Raw genomic sequence first — 18035 nt, forward strand, 5'->3', positions numbered from 1 at the left:
GACCGAGCGGAAGTTGAAGCTAATTGTCGATTGGGTCTGAAGAGTCTGATCGATTAGGTGGCTTATATGAGTGGACTACTTGTCCGACTAGGCTCACTATGAAAAGAAAATCAGATACTCAACCGACCGAGTGAATATTATGCCGACCAGAGCGCATGTTCGATCGGACAAGAAACAATATGCCGAACCGAGGTACTACGAAATAGAGCAGTTGAAATCGACTACACGGGAAATCCCGATCTAGCAACTCCCCTGCTCAGTCAAGCAGTGATACCCCTCTCCAATGGGAGGGTGCCCATATATCAATCCTCCCCAAGCAACATTCCTGCAATATAAAAGATGATCAGAACCATCGGACTGTAGCCCAAATGAATATACAATTAAGTTAGACAAATTACTGAACGTATTTGATGTTGTGGTGGAGTACCTATCAAATATCAATTAAAGGTGGGACCAAGAGTCGACGTGGGTATTAAAGTTAAGCCATTTAGCGTCGTAGAATCAACGGATCTATCAAAATTGACCAAGCGGAAGTTGAAGCTAACTATCGATTGGGTCTGAAGAGCCTGATCGACTAGGTGGCTTATATGAGTGGACTACTTGTCCGACTAAACTCACTATGAAAAGAAAATCAGATACTCAACCGACCGAGTGAATACTATGTCGACCAGAGCGCATGTCCGATCGGACAAGAAATAATCTGTCGAACCGAGGTACTACAAAAAAGAGCAGTTGAAATCGACTGGGCGGGGAATCCCGATCTAACAGCTCCCCCGCTCAGCCAAGCAGTGAGACCCCTCTTATATCTCGTAATATTCTTCTAGGAGACAATACCATTGACAACAGGGTATGATCAATAGATAAATCGTATGATAAAAACTTCTACTATCATATTAAAAATTTGTATTATTTATTAAGATATAATATCAGAAATACTTTTCTCATAAGTCTTTTCATATCCTATTTTAAGTTTCGTATTATTCAAATCGTATAGACAAGTTTGTATCTTATATCCATTTTATGATTTTATCCCTTGCTCATTCGCTCCTAGAATCGTTGCTAGTATAATAATCGGTCTACGACCAAAAATGATTTTTAATCGATTTCTCATAGCCATAAATTAAAACCTTCTTTTTTTAAATGTTGGCTCCCGACAATTAATGCTGTGAATCTAATAGGTAAGTTTTCAAAATATTTAAATTATATATTATATTTTTAAAATTACTAAATTATGTATCCATTTTTCATTTTACCCTCGTCCTCAAATCAATTCGATTGAATCGATTTATTCTATTTGAAAAATTTATCGATTTCGATTAAAATCAGTTGATGAATCTAGAGATCTCGGAATGATATGAAATTAATTTCTATATGTTCATCTAATTCTCCTGATTGTAAAAATATTATCAAATATTAATTTAACCTAATATATTGAGAACAGTGATTTTTTAAAATACGAATATATTCAGAAAACTAATTCATATTTAAAAGATTACTGCTCTCAATATATTCGATCACAGTAATCTTTGATAGCATTTTTATAATTGAGAGAACTAGACGAATATATAGGAACTGATTTCATGTCATTTCAATGTCTCTATGTCAATCAGTCGATTTTTGTTGAAATCGGCTGATGGACTTAGAGTCCTCGAAATGATATGAAACCAGTTCCTATGTGTTTGTCTAGTTCTACTGATTATAAAAATGATATCAAATATTAATTTACCTAATATATTAAAAGCAGTGTTTTTTTAAATACAAATATATTAAAAAATTAATTCGTGTTCAAAAAATTATTGCTCTCAATATATTAGGTCAAATTGATGTATGAGAGAATTAATATAATAACAAGAAGTAAAAGAATTCATAGGATCTAGTTTCACTTCATTCCGAGCTCTCTAGGTTCATCAGCCGATTTTGACCAAATGAACTTGTATTAATTTTATTTGGGTTCATTCCGCCATAGTTTTTAAAAAAATATTGTTCTCAATATATTATGTCGAATTGATATTTACTAGTATGAAGACCTAGACAAACACATAAAAACTGATTTTATGTCATTTCAAGGTCTCTAGGTCCATCAGCCGATTTCGATCGAAATCGACTGATGGACATAGAGACCTTGAAATAACATAAAACCAGTTTCTATATATTCGTCTAGTTTTCCTAATTATAAAAATACTATCAAATATCAATTTGACGCATTGAGATAAACACGAATATATCGTTCAAAAAAATCAATACTCTCAATATATTTGATCAAATTTATATTTGATAGTATTTTTACAATCAGAAGAATTAGACGAACATATAAAAACTGATTTTATGTTATTCCAATGCTTCTAGCTCCATCAATTGTTTTGATCGAAATCAATTGATGGATTTTTTAAACAAAATGAAATCGATTATTTATTTTTTTAATCGAATAAAATTTGATTAAAATCAGTTGATGAATTTTGTAAATAGAATATTCAATTGATTTATTTTTTTCAGTAGAATTAATTTAAGTATAAGGACATGTCATTTAATAATTTTAAAATTATGATATATGATTTATGTATTTTAAAAATTTATTTCGGTAAAAAGCTGAAGGATGCTTTTCGCGACTCGAATCTTTCCTGCTTTGAAAGATGCTTTTCGCGACTCGAATCTTACCGTTGCATCAAGCTCCCTTCGTCGCCTTCTCTCGGCACTTATCCTGAATCTTCACGAGGGTTAGATTGGCCAGCAAGACCAGCAGCAGTTGAATTGCTTGACTCGGTCCGCGTCGAAGCTCATTAGAATGATGACCTCGCTAGTCGCTGTTGGTCCGGCTCTGTTTGGCCTGGGTCGACAAGGTGATTCCGATTTTGGTAGATGATGGCGACGAGGGCAGCCCGAGCTCTGATCCATGCCTGCTGCTGCCGGAAGAACCAATGGCATTGCAAGAGGCACTCGACGAGCTTCCTAGCGATGATAACAGCCATAACCGGCGCCGACGAACTTGGGGTCGCCGTTGAGGTAAATTTGATGAGGTAGGGGCCACCTAGGAAGAGAGGATTTGTAGGATTGCATAGGAGAGCAGAAAATCTGGTTCGCAAATTATGGATCAGGGGTCAGGGGATAGTCCACTGATGTGCCCCTTACTTCGAATGGACCCCATTTTCATCCGAGCGGGCTGCGAGGCTCGAAGCAAACGGAACAGCAGTCGAGGTTGTTTCGGAAGACAGGAAAGACGCCGTTGATGCTATCGTGCGCATCTCGCTACGGCACGTCCTCGAGGTCGAGAGCTTTGCGGTGATCGTTGATGGCGAGCAACGGTCCGATCCAATAGAAAGTGAGCGTGCTGAGGAGTGAGAAAGCCAGCACTTGTGAACAGGGAGCTGTTTCCTGTACTGTACTACTCTCCACAACAATGGTTCCTCGGAATCCGATATGTATCACCCGCTCCGGCAGAAGCCGGCGGTGGCGCTCACGATAAGGACAGAGAAAGCGGCGCCGACGTCGAATACCCCAGCAGAGGACGACAAAGCCGTGCGCTGTTTAAGTAGAAGAGATCCACGGCGAGAAAGGAACAGGAAATGAAAAGGAAGAAACCCCGCCGGATTCTGAGAAACGCGGGTATGCGAGGAGAGGCAGAAGGCGAGGTACACTGCTGTGGCGAGCCAAGCTGCCACCGAATAGATGCGTCACAGAGATCGGTCACCCCACCTGGTCCAATAACCGTCCGTCCATGTGCCAGAGGAATTTGAGAAAGGATAGAGAGGAATAGCAGAGGCCGAGGACAGTATTGCATGTGGAGAAGGCTAATTTCTGCCAGAAAGATCAGCGATCTCTGCTTTGCGCTTGCTGCTCTTGCGGGATTGCAGTCAAAGGATGCTCGATGCCAGAAGCAGACGACGAAGAGAATAGCAGTTCCTCTTCTCCTCGAGAGTTGAGGTGTTAATTGATGCGAGAAAGGCGTCGCCTTGCGGCGCAAGGTTGCAGAGGAGCGCGGCGCGCTCGACTTCCTCGCACCACGCGCAGATGCCCCCATGCGCACAAAGACGACTACTACGGTGGACCGTGACGCAGATGGCATGAATGCATCAGCTCAGTGACAGGGTCTCACACGCCGGCGAAAATAAAAAACAGGGTAGAAGGTCGCAAAGTAGTATAGGGGACAAGAAATTGAGATTGCATACTAGATTTGTTCCCTGTTTTTTTGAAAATAAAATAGATCTCCACTGTTTTAGGGTACAATACATTTTAAGCAAGTTGGGGTTTTATTGAGGTTTTAGGATAAACGTGGAAACACACACTCTGCGGTATGAATCCGACCAGTCCGAAGCATTACAACCAAATCCGACCCGACCCAAATAATACCTGTTTTCGCTTCACGGATTGCTCTAGGGCACGCATTTGGAGGAAGCTAAGATTAGGGTTTTTGCATCTCCCGTGTCCTTCACCGATGGAGGAAGTCACCGAGGGTGTTAACAATCTCCACATCTCGTCTGCTGATTCCCACAAGAAGAACCGGATCCAGGTGTCCGATACCAAGAAGCCCCCTCTTCTTCGACGTTAATCTCGCCAAGGTTCTACTCGTCCCTCCTAGTTTTTTGTAGTCGTTTAGATTTTTGTGGGTTTCAGTTGGAAAGCCCTTGTTGTGTGCTCTTGTTTAAGTTTCTGCTGGATGCTCTGGTTATTTTTTTCCCCCTTTAAATACAACACTCTGTTTCTGAGAATCCTTCTCTTTGATACTCAACAATCGCAGAGATACATGCAGCAGCATAATGAAGTCGAGCTGTCTGCTCTTGGAATGGGTGCGCTTTCAATTTTAGCTATTGTTTTTTTTATTGTGTTATTATTCCGTGTTATGTTTCTGTTCTTTGTCTGTCAGAGTCTCGCAGTAAACATTCACTTATTGGATTCGTTCAATTGATCATGTGGATATGTTTAAATGCATGGAATCGGAGCGGAGCATTTTACTATTAAAGTTCCATTTATTTCATGGAATGATCATGTTCGAAAACGGGAGGATGAAAAGTGGAGATGTGGTTGTTGTGTTAATTAGATGTAGACCGCGCCCTATTATGTAAAACAAGCAACGTCAATGTCGAGTCAGGGAAGGGGTTCTCGACGTTGATCTTCCGATGCTCAAGTCAGTCACTGGAAGTGTAGAAGAAACCAGAGCAGCAGTAACGTAAGCGCAAACAGTAATGACGAGTACCTTCGTCGGTGCTTGGATCCCCTTTATATAGAGCCCTGGTGGACGACGTGCACGCTCCTCAAGACGTTGACACGTTCTCCAATGTGTCCTATGAAAGGATTTGTCAGTAAAGTGTCTCTGACACCATACCTTAACAGGGCATACATATTCCTGACAAGACAGTGGAAACTTTCATCGTATGATCCGCCTGTTGACCATGCCTCGTATCAACGACATTATCTCCCAAAAGGATATCGAGAGATATAACAATAGTCCCGCTACTTGGCCGAGCGGGGTAGCCGCTCGGGCGGGATTCCTCTGCTCTGTCGACCTCAACTGCTCTTCCTTACGGTGACTGGGCGTAGTAGCTTGTCCCTTCCTATCGGACAAACTCTTCGGTCTCCTCAACGTCCTGGTAGCTTGTCCCTCCCTATCGAACAAGTTCTTCGGTCTCCTCAGAGTCCTGCCACTCCTCACTAAGCGTCTGATTGTTTTACCGTAATATCTAGAGCGGGATGGTTGGCCCGCTCGGACACTAATTGACCCGATCGGTAGAGCCGTCAATTTGGGTTGGGTCTGTCGGATTGGCCCTCCCCGCTAAACATTTTAAGCGGGTTAGGTTAAAATTTTATCAACCCAAGCCCACCGCGGGCCGACTCGCTTAGGTCCGCGATCCGCGGGGGTCAACCCGCAACGGGTTTAGGTTGACCCGCAGATTGAGAAAGACATGTAAACTAAGTTTTATGTTAATTTATTATCTTTCTTTGTTATAATTTTGAAAAAAATAGTATTTTTCATCCAACATAAGTACTTTTTTTGTATCCATTTATATTTAAAATATATGTTTATAGATACATTTGATTGATGAAACCTTTCCGAAGTAAAATGTTGAAAATATAAAATATTTTTTTTATTTTTTTTAAAAATATTTTAATGGGCCCGCTTGCTGGCCCGCCAAATCCACAACCCGTCTTGGATTGGGTTGGGTTGGAAATTTCACAACTTGCCAAGTTTTGCTAGCCACTCATTCTATCAATAAACCCTTTCTCTTTGCCTTTTGTCCTTTGCCCATGTTTGGGCAGGTTTATCAATCTGAGTGGTTTTGCAGGTTGGCATGATAGACTAGTCGGTCGAGCTGGACGTGCCAGACAGGTTGCATGGAGCAGGTTCACTGGTCTTGTCCAGTCAAGTGGGCCGATCTGGTCAAACCAGGTGTGCCAGTTGGTTCCATCAATCTGGATGCTCGATGAGCTGGTTGGATTACTCTGATGGGTCCGGGCTAGTGGATTTTAGTATCACATTTAAACAGCAGAAAATAATCTATTTTTGTTTAAAAGATTATTCCAAGAAAAATATTTTCCACAAATAATCTTTTAGCAAACAAATGTAGCTTAAGTACTCAATTGCAATTGCAAGAGAAGTTGTACTAGGATGCACAATGTACGTCTTGCTAGTAATTGCAGAGTGCAGTTTATGTTCATGGGACTGTGAAACTTGGAAGAGTATTTAAGGTGAGAATAAGATTTGAAATGAAAATTAGAAGATCAATTATGCCTTTCACTTGGATAAGAAAATCAATCATATGTGGCTTAGCTATATTAGATTAATTTTTCAACAAGTTCCCTTGTCTCCACTTTGAAAAAGATGGCGTATATGACGCCTTTACACTATGTGATCATCCTGGGACTTGATGGCTCACAAGGTTAGTTGCAATATTAAATGATGGAGCTTAAATTGTTTGTATTTGAATTTTCAGACTATTTCATTAGAGTTCAAATGTCTGGCAAGATTTAGCAGTTAGACATGATAAACATGGTGCTATATATTGTGAGTTAGAAATGTGATACACTTGTTCCTGTGCATCTTTATTTCAAGCTTTCGTATCCTTTACAAGGATTGACACTCATCCCTCTTCATTCTATTTTGTTTACAATAAGAGGAAGATAGTACATATATTAGTACACTACACAAGTTATATTCTTCTTCTCTTCTTTTTTTATTCTTTAATTGGCAAAAAATGTTTTTTTCTTGATCAGTTTCTATTTTGTTCTTGAATCAACTCGATTATCATGGTCTTTATTATGATATTTATATTTCTATACCCATTCTTGTTGGGATATGACTTGCGTACGAAGCCTTTTGGTATCTTGTGAGCTTGTCTGAATGACAGAATCTCCACGTTCATGCTGTGTTTACTTTGAGGACAGGTAGTGGGTTGGAAATAAAGTAATTTAAGTGAAGGGAAAAGAAATGTAAAGAAGTATGTTATCTTTTTTTTCCACATTGATTCCATTTATCATGTTTACTTGAATAGATCAACAGAAAGGAAATTATATCATTGCTTGTGCTTATTAGATGTTTGAACTGCATTTTCTCCTTCATTTTTGCTTGATTTAGGGGAATTAAAGTCAGGTAATTGGTTGAAGTTAAATTCCTTCTCTCTATTTTCTTCCAACTAAACAAGAGGAATTGATAACTTTATTAAATTTATCTTTTTTTTCCTTTATTTTTGTCCAAATAAACATACTGTTAATTAATCTTATTATCTTATGTAGATTGTATACATACAGTAGTGGTCTGAGTATTAATTAATATCAAACTTGTATGCAATTTGGAATTTTCTTTCCTTTATGCTTAAAATATTGCAATGCGTGGATGCTTCAAATGTGTCAAAGCACCTAACATATTATATCATTCTGTTGTTTGACATATTAGCTTGTCCTTGCATATCAGTTACGTTCTCTACCAGACGACCTCATTGAATTAGTCGTCTTGTTTTCTAGCTGTTCTAAAATTCCATATTCAGATACTGAATTGATCTAAGGTTGATAAATCAGAGTGTCGTGTATGTGCTGTTTTTCCCCCCGCTTCACTTTCAAGGATGATAGTCTTTGTATTGGCTTAATTCTTTTTATTTTGTTCTAAAACCTTGTTGTCCCTATCATTGTTTTTCTTTCCATCTGAAAACATCCTGGTAAATTCATGCTTGCTAGATACTACACCTTCACTTCATAATTTTAGTATGCCTCTCCAATCTGTCAGTGTTTTGTTGCTGTGTTTGCTGCACCAATACTATTTAAACAAATGTACTTTCAGATGTAGGAGCAGGAATATGATTTCTTTGTGAATTGATGCCCTATGTGGGGTTACTATAATTGCCCCCAAAACTACAATTTACTCTGAAAATTTACATTTTGTAGTAATGCATGTGGAGCTTCTTTTGATGATTTCTTAAATCTATATATTTCAGCAATTTCATTTGGTTCATCCAAAGTGATCTAATTGGTGCTATTTTAAACATAATCAAAGCACGGCTGCATGTTTGACTTTTCGCTTGAGATTCCACATGCCACTTGCATCTTTTGACTTGAATGCCACATAACTTTAGGAATCACAATTGGAGAATATTAGAGCATGTAACATGAAGTATTAGAGCAACCTAGCCATTGCTTTAATTTTTGTTTTTTTTTAAAATAAACTATTGTGGCTGCATAAGTATATCGTGGAGGCTGGTTCTGAGTCTAGGACCTTCCCAAGTGGTACCATCTTGGGAAGGTGACACCTATTAACAACTTTCAAAGGGTTTCCCAATTCTGAAAATTGACACCTACCTTGTCGCAGACAGTCTCATTAATTATGCTATATGAACCGTTTAAATAATATTTATTGCTAGCAGTTGCTTGTTCTAGTGGTAAAGTAGCTAGATTGGTGAATTTGAATCTGTCTGTATTATTGGGAGTGAAGTGATTTAACCTTGTCACTTTTACATCCAATGGTGTAGGGATTCCTAGCGGCCAAGATAAATTAATTGATTCATTACAGTCAAACTAATGGTGGTGGTTTAATTGTATCATGTGATTATGCATTTTACTCTCTCGTAGTCGTCTAAGTACTTTGTAATGATCTTTGTGTAATGGTTGCTCATACATATCTAGATTGAGATATTTTTGGGGAAGACGGAGAACTTCGATGAACTGATGGCTGCTGCTGCTGAAGAGAGGGAGCTGATAGATGGCGAGGAGAAAAGCTGAATTTAGGTGGTGTTTGGTTTTCTCCTTAGGAATCAGAATGGGAATGAGTATCATAGTATTGTGGAATGAGAATGGGTATGAGTTTGAGTATCATTCTTAAAAATAATGTTTGGTTAGTTGAATATTTTTCAATCGAAATGAACCTAAATTTCTTTTTTTACCTTTAGAGGAAAATAAGAGAAAAAATTAGATAGAAGAGAAAGTTGAATGTAAGAGAAATATATGATGAGAGAGAAATTGTGATGAAAAAAAATGAAGAGAGAGATAGTGTGATGAGAGAAAATGAGAAGAGAGAACGTGATAGGAGAGATTGAAAAGAGAAAAAATATGATGAGAGAGAAAGTGTGTTGAGAGAGAAAGAGTGATGAGAAAGAAATGAAGAGAGAGAAAGTGTGATGAGAGAAAATGAGAGATTGAAGAGAAAAAGTATGATGAGAGAGAAAGTATGATGGGAAAAAATAAAGAGAGGAAAAGAGTGATGAGAGAAAATGTAGAGAGAGTATGGTAAAAGAGATTAAGAAAAGAGAAAGTATGATAAGAGAATGGAGAGAGAGAAAGTGTGTGATAAAAGAGAATACAGAAAATGGTAGAGAATGTGTGATGAGAGAGAATGAGGAGAGAGAAAATATAGTGAGAGAGAAAATGTGATGAAAGTAAGATGAAAGAGAAAGTATGATAAAAAAATGAGGAGAAAATGATGAGAGAGTGTGTGTGATGAAAGACAATACAGAGAGAAAATGATAGAGAATGTACGATGAGAGAGAATGAGGAGAGAGAAAATATATTGAGAGAGAAAATGTGACGATAGAATGAGAAGAAAGAAAATCTGATGAGAGAGAATAAGGAAATAGAGAGAAATGAAATAAAATTGAACAAATATACTGAGAGTATTTTTGTCCAAAACTTGATTTTCATTTTCATTGCATCAAAACTCAAGGGAGAGGTGAGTTTCATCCATATCCAAATTTTTTAGTTTCATTCTAAAATCTTGATTTCATTCTTATCAATCAAACACAAAGTTTGAAAATAAATTCATCCCCTCGTTCTTAAATCTCTAAATCAAATTCCACGTTAATTTCCTTTGTTTCTTGTTTCACAAATACTAACCGAACATTAAAAATGTGGTTAAATTAATCCGCGGCAGGAGAGATATTGGTGCGAGTGTAAGTGTTGTAGCTGATCATGGGTTAGGCATGTCCACATTTGGCCCATTTTTGGTTGTCAACCATTGTGCACTAACTTTTTGGATAAACGTGCCACCTCACGTCGAGCTTGGCCTCCTTCCTGCTGCGCTGTTTACTACAGGTCACTGTCTTCTTTTATGCTAATAACTCGGGAGAGAATATTTTGCAGGATGATCAGTTGGAGCCAACCAGATGGCCATAACAGTGGAGGCAAAAGGATGCAATTATAAGGGGAAAAAGTGGATCAGATTAAGATACGACGATGACAGGACTGTGTGTTATGGATGATTCGGATCAAGTGTGTTGGTGAACTAGCAAGACGGGCAGGTACGCGTGGGGGCAGGTGAACTGACCGAATGATACGTTCACAGAGCAGAGTGTAGGGCTGAGGGGGGAGTGGGAAAGGAGCAGAAACAGGAGAGGATAAGCGAGCAGAAACAGGTAGTTGATAGTGGTGCTGCCACAGACAATTGTGCGGAAAAGATCTTTAAAGTTGATCATTATTCTGCTAAGATTCTTGATTTATTAGTATTTTATTGGATTCTTTTTCCTTCGTCTCAAAATATGTTTATGCCTCCTAGTAATTTTATTAATCGAGTGGGAATAGACTGATATAAGATAAAACTGTATTTTGTAAGTAAAATTTTTTATATTATTCAAATGGTGTATTTAATTTTTATAATATTTAAATCATATATCGTCTAGATTCGTCTAAAATTAGTTGATGGAGTTGGAAAATTCTGAATGACTTTAAATTAAAATTAATGTTCTCTTAAATTTTTTTTAATGTAGGTATGTTCTCGGATCTAAATTTGATAGCGTAAATTAAAGATATTGAATTTTTAAACTTACAAAGATTTGATAAAATTTATCACAAATTAACTATAAAGTTTAGGAAAATAATAATCATTAACCAACTCTACCAAATTCCCTTGATTCAAAAATATTAAACTTTTAAATTTTCGAATGGTATAGGTTCATCAATTGGTTTCATAAAATCGACCTGCTCCTGAAAATCTCTTAAATGTATTTATGCTTTTATACCAAATTCTCTTAAATGTATTTATGCTTTTATATCTAAATTTGATAGTGTAAATTAAGAACTTGTAAAGATTTGATAAAATTTGTTATGAATTCATTTTAAGGCATAGGCAATGATATCCACTCACTAACAACATTAATGGATTCTTATGACTCCTCTTGTTTGAAAATTTTTATTTTTAAATTTTTAAATTTTTAAATGGTATAGGTCAATAGTCAATTTCATTCGAAATTGGCTAGTGGATCTAAAGAACTCTAAATTATTTCAAATATAAATCCATATACTACTAAAAATTTCTTTGATATATTTATTCTTTCATATCAAAATTCAATATTATAATTAGGAGCAGTAAAAATTTAGAAATATACTTTCAATTTAATTCACTATTCTCAATTTATGCTATCTAGCTTAAATTCGAGAGCATAAATGCATTAAGAAGATTTGAAATACATTGATTTTGATTTAAATTTTTTTAAATCTATGAGTTAGTTTTGAATGAAACTGATTGATAAACCCATAGAGAAAGAAAAGAGATATTTTAGGAATATGATATATGATTTGAGTATTATGAAAGTTAAATATGTGATTTGGATAAGTCCAAAATTTATAAATGCCAAAGATAAAGTGATAATTCAAAACTTTTGAGACGATTAACTTTAAATGAAACAATCAATATCATTAAATGAAACAAAGACTTGGGGAGACAATGATTAACTTTCAAAAAAGCTTTATAAAGGATAATTATCCAATATTTATCTAGCATATATAAAATTCTAATACTCTAAGATTCGGTTTCGGTGATGTGACCAGTTTGCACGGCCGGTCTTTGCGCATCAATTCTGGACTGGCAATGCGAATAAGACCTTATTCTCCCCCTGGTTCCTAAAATATCTGACTCACTAGTACTTTGTGGTAGATTATCACGAGGGATCGAATAAGCACTTGAGAGCGAGTCAACTTGTTTTTGCCACACAAAATATCAAACTCAAACTACGGTTCAGTTAACAATGAGATGATCTCCCATACCAACGCTATAACTCTGTAACACAGTCAACAGCCACACTCTTGTCGATCAAACTGTAGTCCTATGCATTCCTTCAGTAGAACAGAAGGTGAAAGGGCTCGTGACTTTGGATCTTTCAGGCTTTTCCTTGGGACTCAACTTGGGTGATCATGGATTTCCACGTCAACGCTTCTGGTCCTGTAGTCTTATGGTCCTGGCCCTATGACCTATCCAACGGTGAAGCGTGAGGAGCTTTTGATGTCTACTCTCACTTTTCATTTTTCCATATCATGAATGGAAGGGACTCTCCCAAAGGGTGGAGAAGTGATCAGTGGAAGGATCACGGAAAGAGTTGTCACTGGTGTTTCTTTTTACTGTCGATCTTATTCTTATTGTAGAATCTTAGTGTAGCAGAGCAGATGCGAACTTTACAAGCAGTTGTTACCCAACTTTCAGAAGCCTCACAAGAAAGGGCGGTCAATTCTGTCTCCTAGCTCCTACTCCAAGAACATGAAAGATGAAAGGTCATGTGACTCATGTCTACTCTTCTGCTAGGTTAGATTTAGACGGTAAAGAAAGTCTCGGCCCATGCTCCACTCCACAAACAGAACTCTTGTCATGCAACAAAACCTTTTGCAGTTGTGACAAGCATTTTTTGGAGTCGATGAAGATGGTGCAATTTAGCAGGGTTAAAATGATTGTATAGTACTGTTTAGGTAAAGTCGAGATTAGAGTTGTAGATGCTCGTGGAATATACAATAATTGTTTCCCAAAATATGACTTTAGCACTTTAATAATGATCTACTCAAATTATAATTTCAACGGGCCACGCACTTAAATTATTGGTTCAAGACCAATTTTCCAACAGCATTAATTTGCATCAAAGAGTCAAGGCGGCACAGGAAATGCTGTGGTGTCAAATTAAGCTCATTTTGCCATGATCAGGAGATCGATCGATCGATAGCATGCATTATTTTAAAAGCAGCTAGCCCATAATACATGCGTGCGTGAAGTGGTCGATACCAATCCAGTCAATCTTTAAAAGCAAAAGAAGTGGGACTAGATTCCCTTAATCTAGCTCCTTCTCATCCATCAACGAGGGGTCAATGGCAAAAAGAGGCAGGGGATCGGAATTAATTATAAAGGAACAAAAGAAGGTGGCGTGGGGCAGGAGAAGCACAATTCGAAGTGGTGAACCGCATTGCATGTTCTTCCTCACTCTCTCACAAATCCATGCCATGAACAAGTCACGTTACGTGATTCCTTTGAGTTCCTAGCTCCTCACCAACACCATCCTCATATTTGATTCGATTGGATCGGATCGATGTCCAGAAATCTAGCTACGAACAGTACTCTCAGTTTCTTTTCTTTTATTATTTATATATCTTCTTCTCAATGCTAGTGCTCGATCGGTGGAGGTCGTTTTTGCATGTGAAGTGTAGGGAAGAACTCCACACCTATATATATATTGAGATCCAATGCTAGCTCTTGCAGTACTACTCGCAAGAATCTATATAAAACATGGTGTAGTGTGTCATTCAATCATTCATTCTTCATGCATATGCCTAACTGTTTAATGAACTAGCTAGCATTATATTCTTCAATTGGTTATCCTCAATATGATCTTTTTTTCACATTTATAGGACCAAATGAAGGAGAACAACTCGAACGCTGTGGCAGATGCAGTGGACTACAAAGGATTGCCTGCGGACAAATCGAGGACTGGTGGATGGGTGCCTGCAGCTCTTATTCTAGGTCTGTATATATATATATATATAAATCTGCATGATATCTGATATATATATGATATCGATCGATCGAAACTAATGAGGGATCGATGGTGAGCAGGAATTGAGGTGTGCGAGAGGCTGTCGACGATGGGGATAGCGGTGAACTTGGTGACGTACTTGGGAGGGACGATGCATGTGGCGAGTGCAGAGGCGGCGAATATGGTGACGGATTTCATGGGCACGTCGTTTCTGCTCTCCTTGTTGGGGGGATTCCTCGCGGATTCCTTCCTGGGCAGATTCCTCACCATTGCCATCTTTGCCCTCCTCCAATCACTGGTAAGTTTGCGATTCGATCTTTGCCCTCCTCCAATCGCCAAAAGTGAAGATTCGATCTTAGAAATGAGAGGATTTTAATTTCCAACGTGCATGGATCGATCGATCGTCGCGTAATGCATGCAGGGAACAGGAATGCTCACAGTGACGACGAAGCTGCCGCAGCTCCGACCGCCGCCATGCGGCTCCGCCGCCGCCGGGCAGGTTTCCTGCGAGAGAGCCAACGGGCTCCAGATGGGCCTCCTCTACCTGAGCCTCTACATCATCGCCCTCGGCACCGGCGGGCTCAAGTCCAGCGTCTCCGGATTCGGCACCGATCAGTTCGACGACAAGGACCCGAGGGAGAAGAGCCAAATGGCCTTCTTCTTCAACCGCTTCTTCTTCTTCATCAGCATCGGCACCCTCTTCGCCGTCACCGTCCTCGTCTACATCCAGGACAACGTCAGCCGGAGCTGGGCCTACGGCATCTGCTGCATCGCCATGCTCCTCGCCGTCCTCGTCTTCCTCTCCGGCACCAGGAGGTACCGGTACAAGCAGAGCTCCGGCAGCCCGATCGTCCACATTCTCCAGGTCATCGTCGCCGCCGTCAGGAAGAGGAAGCTCGCGTTGCCGTCGGATGCGCAATTCATGTTCGATAACTTCCCGGAGAACTCCAAAATCCAGCACACTGATCAATTCCGGTATCTCTCTGTTTTTTTCATGAAAGAATTATTCATCATTGGGATTTTTTTTTTCATTTTACGCCTGATTGCAAAATTCTGTATATATGCATAAAGTTTTCTAGATAAAGCTGCAATAATTGTTGACGGAGAGAGCAAGTGCGCCGACGACGACCCCTGGAAATTGTGCCCGGTGACAAGGATCGAGGAGGTGAAGATGATGATCCGGCTGCTTCCTATCTGGGCCACGACCATCATGTTCTGGACAATTTACGCGCAGATGATCACGTTCTCGGTGGAGCAGGCGACGACGATGCAGAGGTCGATAGGGAGCTTCCAGATTCCGGCTGGGTCACTGACGGTCTTCTTCGTCGGCGCGATACTGATCACCCTCGCCGTCTACGACCGCGTGATCATGCCTTTAATGAAGAAACAATTGGGCAAACAGGGTACAACTAATTTGCATTGATATTCTAATTCTACTGATCGTGCACTCCTTAATTTGTTGATCTAATGGATGTATTTAGGATTCACGAACCTTCAAAGAATCGGCATCGGCCTGGCCTTGTCGTCAATCGGCATGGTGGCGGCCGCGCTCGCGGAGATGAAACGGCTCTCGGTGGCCAAGGAAACAGTACTGCTCCACGGCGGCGCGACGGTGCCGATAAGCGTGTTCTTCCTGATACCGCAGTTCTTGCTGGTGGGCGCCGGCGAGGCCTTCATCTACACCGGACAGCTCGATTTCTTCATCAGGGAGTCGCCGAAGGGGATGAAGACGATGAGCACGGGGCTGTTCCTGACGACGCTCTCGCTGGGGTTCTTCCTGAGTACCTTCCTGGTCTCGGTAGTCAAGAGCATGACCGGCGGCGGAGAGGGAGGGCGACAAGGGTGGCTCGGCGACGATATCAACCACGGGAGGCTGGACTGCTTCTACGGGTTTTTGGCGGTGCTGAGCGCTCTTAATTTGGCGGCTTTTGTTGTCTGCGCCGCTTGGACTAAGCCGCAGAGTTCCAAGGGAGAGGAGAAATTGTCGGAAATCGATCCTTAACCGCGTAGTAAACGCGATCTTGCTACTCTCTTTGGAAGTAAAAAAAAAAAAAAAATGTTGCTATTCTCTTCTCTTTGAAAGTCTTGTTACATATGATTGTTTAGATTACAACTATAAATATATTAGTGATACTAAATTATATGACAATTATGATTAAGTTTTATTTAAATATTATTAAATTATATTATAAATAGTACTATCAAATGACGCTGAATTAAAAGATAGATGCTAATAATGCTATTAAGGTGTATCTTACATGGATTGCTAAACAACATGTTATTTTTTAGGACAATTATGGAGGCAAAGTTTGCACTTTAAGATACGTTGCTTGTTCTACACCACATCAACATAGATCTCTAAATGCTTTATAGATTGTATATACTAGTTTAGATGGATCGACTAGATCAAACAAATCTCCACGATTTAAGGTATATTTCAAATTTTAAAAAAATATATATTTGTAGCTTGCAAGGATATAGATTGGATGGACTATCACACGTATTAAGTAGATCAAATATGTAAGACTAATCATGTGAATCAAGAAAATGGAACAAATCAAACATATATAGAGTCCACGCTAAATTTTAAAAATAATTGTATGGATATTAAAAGTACTTAGATGATCAATAAATATCCTAATTAGTTATGATAGATCATCATAAATATACATATTAATCGAAAAAAGAGATTTTAAAAAATTATTAAATATAGATGATCATATATTATAGATGAGTCAAACAATCATAAGAGAAAAAAATATTTAATGGAATAAATCTTAGTAATTGTTATTGTTGTTTATGGTATAAGAGTATTTTTATCCTTTTATGCATTATTTAGTATCTAGGTAATTGATCAAAGAGGCACTTATAGTTATGGAATTCTCGAAAATTTATCTAACTTTTAGATTTTGCAAAGGGAACATTTTTTTTCTTATTTTATCCATCTTATCAATCATTGTAATATTACATGAGAGCTGTTTTTTCCCCTCTCGGTCTGACACACACCCCTCTTCTTCTCCCCTCTCTCCCTGCCAAAGGACGCATGTAGCCTCCACCTTTTTTTTTTTTTAAATTTCATTTAATTTTTATTTAGTTTTAATTTTTTAATTAATTTTGTTTAAAAATAATTCTCAGTATATTTTAAATTTTATTTTTAATTAATTTAATTTATTATTTTTTATCAATACTTATTTTTTAGTTTTATATAAATTTTATTTAGTTTTTATTTTTTTAATTAATTTAATTTATTAATTTATTTAGTTTTATTTTTTAATTAATTTTGTTTATTATTTTTCATTAATACTTATATTTTTTAAATTTTATTTAAGTTTTATTTTTAATTAATTTTATTTATTATTTTTTTAATATTTATTTAGTTTTATTTCTTTAATCAATTTTGTTTATTATTATTATTATCAAATTTTTTAATTTTTTTTATTTTATATAATTTTTAAATTACTCCCTTCCTGTAAATTACCTTCCTAATTTGACACTTAAATTATTCCTCATCCAACTATTGACACATGTCATAATCTTCTCTCCCTTTAAATCATCCCTCACTCCAACCATTGACATGGTTGGAGGATGGGTAATTTAAAGAGGGTGAGAGATTCTGACATGTGTTATGTGTCAATGGTTGAAGGGATGGATGATTTAAAGGGAGAGAAGATTATGACATATGTCAATAATTGGATGAGGATAATTTAAATGTCAAATTAGGAAGGTAATTTACAGGAAATGAGTAATTTAAAATTATATAAAATAAAAAATTAAAAATTTTGATAACAATAATAATAAACAAAATTGATTAAAGAAATAAAACTAAATAAATATTAAAAA

General features: G+C 37.9%; 1 protein-coding gene and 1 long non-coding RNA gene across 4 annotated transcripts; both read left to right on the plus strand.

Annotated features, from left to right (window-relative positions):
- Window positions 1-2669: 2669 nt before the first annotated feature.
- Window positions 2670-10894, plus strand: LOC121987783. 2 transcript variants are annotated; one of them, XR_006113727.1, is made up of 3 exons: window positions 2670-4553; window positions 4733-4781; window positions 10552-10894. It is a non-coding gene; the product is annotated as an uncharacterized LOC121987783 (long non-coding RNA). The 2 variants fall into 2 exon arrangements; XR_006113725.1 differs by lacking the exon at window positions 10552-10894 and adding an exon at window positions 9103-9345 and having other exon boundaries at window positions 2678-4553.
- Window positions 10895-13649: 2755 nt separating this feature from the next.
- On the plus strand, window positions 13650-16266 carry LOC121987792 (protein NRT1/ PTR FAMILY 6.2-like). Of its 2 annotated transcripts, none has more exons than XM_042541527.1 (6): window positions 13650-13776; window positions 14071-14182; window positions 14276-14493; window positions 14617-15170; window positions 15267-15598; window positions 15677-16266. In XM_042541527.1, exons 2-6 carry the CDS (start codon window positions 14077-14079, stop codon window positions 16195-16197), a joined length of 1731 nt encoding a protein of 576 aa, XP_042397461.1. In that variant the 5' UTR covers window positions 13650-13776; window positions 14071-14076; the 3' UTR covers window positions 16198-16266. The 2 variants fall into 2 exon arrangements, with proteins under 2 accessions (XP_042397461.1, XP_042397453.1); XM_042541519.1 differs by lacking the exon at window positions 13650-13776 and adding an exon at window positions 13891-13953.
- Window positions 16267-18035: the final 1769 nt, after the last annotated feature.

The sequence above is a fragment of the Zingiber officinale genome, chromosome 1B (assembly GCF_018446385.1).
Source record: "Zingiber officinale cultivar Zhangliang chromosome 1B, Zo_v1.1, whole genome shotgun sequence".
In the NCBI taxonomy this organism is placed as follows: domain Eukaryota; kingdom Viridiplantae; phylum Streptophyta; class Magnoliopsida; order Zingiberales; family Zingiberaceae; genus Zingiber; species Zingiber officinale.